The 2,555-nt window shown below is 42.1% G+C and overlaps 1 protein-coding gene across 1 annotated transcript in view; it reads left to right on the top strand.

Annotated features, from left to right (window-relative positions):
- Positions 1-1,212: 1,212 nt before the first annotated feature.
- Positions 1,213-2,555, top strand: part of LOC106011540 (solute carrier organic anion transporter family member 2A1) — a gene marked incomplete at both ends in the record, with an annotated part of 12,790 nt that continues 11,447 nt past the window's right edge. Inside the window, 1 exon segment of the mRNA XM_013081582.1 lies at positions 1,213-1,369. Within this exon segment, the coding sequence (XP_012937036.1) occupies positions 1,213-1,369 (157 nt within the window).

The following is a 2,555-nucleotide window of genomic DNA, read 5'->3' as shown; positions in this document are numbered from 1 at the left end:
TCTCTCTCTCTCTCTCTCTCTTTCTTTCTCTCCTCACCCCCTACCTTTTTTTCAGTCCCATTTACAACGTTTAGTGATTTTTTTATGTGAATTATTCAGTTTTAGTCTTCAGTAAGTTCAGATACTGTATACTCAAACATCCGGTCTTGGCGGGTGCTCTGGTGTGGTTTGCTCCTTCTTTGCTATCAATCATCTATCAACCTTATCTCTCCTCCTTCTTTTTTGTGTGTGTTGCCCTCTTGTAACACATCCGTTCCTCGGCTCTTATATGACCTTATTGTGTTACAAGTGCCGCAAAACTCTTACTAAAGCTAAAACATCCAATCGCTCGCTCAAATGACATCAAGAAATTGCTAAGGCCATAAAACTTTTATCAGGATTGGTTAAATTAAGCATTCCTTTTTTTGTAGTATTTTGGGTTTTGTGCACGGCCTGTTTGTTTGTTTGTTTGTTTTTGTTTGCTTGTTTGTTGGTTTAGTAATTTTATGTGAATTATTAATTTTTCAAAAGAATTCTCTTCAGTAAGTTCAGATACTGTATACTTTTTCTGTGTTTTTTCTCTTCAAACATCCAATCTTGGCTGGTGTTCTGGTGTGCCTTGCTCCTTCTTCCCTATTTAACATATATCGTCCGGATCTCCCCTCCTTTTTTGTGTATGCTACTCTCTTGTAACACATCTATTCTTCGGCACTTATATGAACCTTTTGTGTTGCAATGCCGTAAAACTCTTACTAAAACACAAATATCCAATCGCTCGCTCAAATGACCTCAAGAAATTGCGAGGGCCATAAAACTTTTACCCGAATTAGTTAAATTAAACATTCCCTTTTTCGTAGTAAAACCATAAACAAACATTTAATCATTTATTTCTCTTTCGATCATCTAATATTTTTCCCTCGTGAAAAAAGAAACAAACGTCCACAATTAAATTTGTCTTCTCTTGTACTACCAGAAAAAAACAACAACATTTTAACTAGAAACAAACATCCCACATGTGTGGTCTGGAACAAACATTACAACTAGTAAAAAACATCCAATATTTTCTTCTTTTTTTTCCTCGTCTTCCTGCCCAGAAACAAACATCCAGCATCATTCTCCCTCATACAATGTGCCAGGATCTGGACAATAAAGATGTATCTGATCTTATCTTATCTTATACAACGAGAAACAAACACTCAATTTTGATTTAACTTTCCTCTGTCGTCTCCCCAGAAACAAGCATCCACCCCAAACACCCGCGCTGGATCGGGGCCTGGTGGTTGGGCTACATCGTGTTCGGTTCCATGGCCCTGGTCATCGCCATGCCGCTCTTTTTTTTCCCGCGCACACTCAACCGTGCGCCCACCAGGAACAACCGGCAGCCTGACAAGTGGGTACATCAGTGGTTGCTTGTTTGTTTGTTTGTTTGTTTGACTGTTTGTGTGTGTATTTGTCCATACTGTGTCTCTTTCTGTCCATCTTATCTTTGGCTATTTATCTATCCATCTATCGTTCTACCTGTCATGCTACCGTATGTATACCTGTGTATAATATTATGTATTTCTATAATGTGCGTGTGCACAGAGAGAAAGCGAGAGGTAGAGAGAAGAGAGATATGATAGTTATGCAATCAATGTGTCTGTCTCTCTGTCCCTCCCATCTCCTTATCTTCCTGACATCTATCTGTCTATCTATTCCCCGCACAAGGGAAGGATCAGACAACAGTACCCTGGTTTTGTTGTTGTTGTTGTTGTTGTTGTTGTTTTTGTAAGTGTTTTACGCGCTCGCAACTGCATAAGGTTATATAAGCGCGCGGGACACTTTAACAACATTTTTAGTTTGTAGGAAATTTAGAATTTTGCCCTGGTGGCGACCGAAGCCTACTCTTATCGATTTTAAACCACAAAGGGATTTTTAACGTGCGCAACTTGCATGCGAGACCTCCGAGATTTTTCACCCTTGTCTGAGAAGGCTAGGTGTAGATCTTTCCTACCAGAAGATCAGGTGTGTGGCAGAAAGACAGCAGAAAGTAGGAGCCCAGGAGTAACAGTAGAAAGGCTGCAGAAAGAGTCAGGAGCCAAGAGGAGGTGGGAAAGGGGGTGACGGGGTGGAGGCAGAAAGTGGAGACGAAATCAGAAGATACAACATTGCTAGAGAGCAGGAACGGAGTTGAAAGAAGACAATTTTAGAGAAGAACATTTTTCGGTCGCCGCCCGGATTCGAACCCGGGACTTTTGAATAAGAGAAGAACACTTTAACCTCTAGGCCACGAGAGCCCCCTTCGGTACTGTGCGATGGGAAATAAATGTGCTGACTAAGCAGTCGTGGCCTGTGAGGACAAACTGGGCGGTCCCCGCGCGTCAGCAGTGCAGCAGCAGACGAAAAGGTCGAGGCCAGGCTGCTCTATAAGGACAGCTATAGGCTAGACCAAGGCTAGGTACTGAAGTAGGCCGGTTATTAAGTAGTCAAAAACCTTCACGTGATTCCCAGGCCCATTGTTAGTCTGTCAGCTGGAACCGTCTGGTGGGTTCAAATCTACCACGTGATACTTCTGGCTGCAAAGGAGTTGGGTAAGG

This window comes from Aplysia californica, unplaced genomic scaffold (genome assembly GCF_000002075.1).
Source record: "Aplysia californica isolate F4 #8 unplaced genomic scaffold, AplCal3.0 scaffold00137, whole genome shotgun sequence".
Classification (NCBI taxonomy): Eukaryota; Metazoa; Mollusca; class Gastropoda; order Aplysiida; family Aplysiidae; genus Aplysia; species Aplysia californica.
Note: the sequence above shows the minus strand (reverse complement) of the source record. Positions and strands in the feature narration are given on the sequence as shown.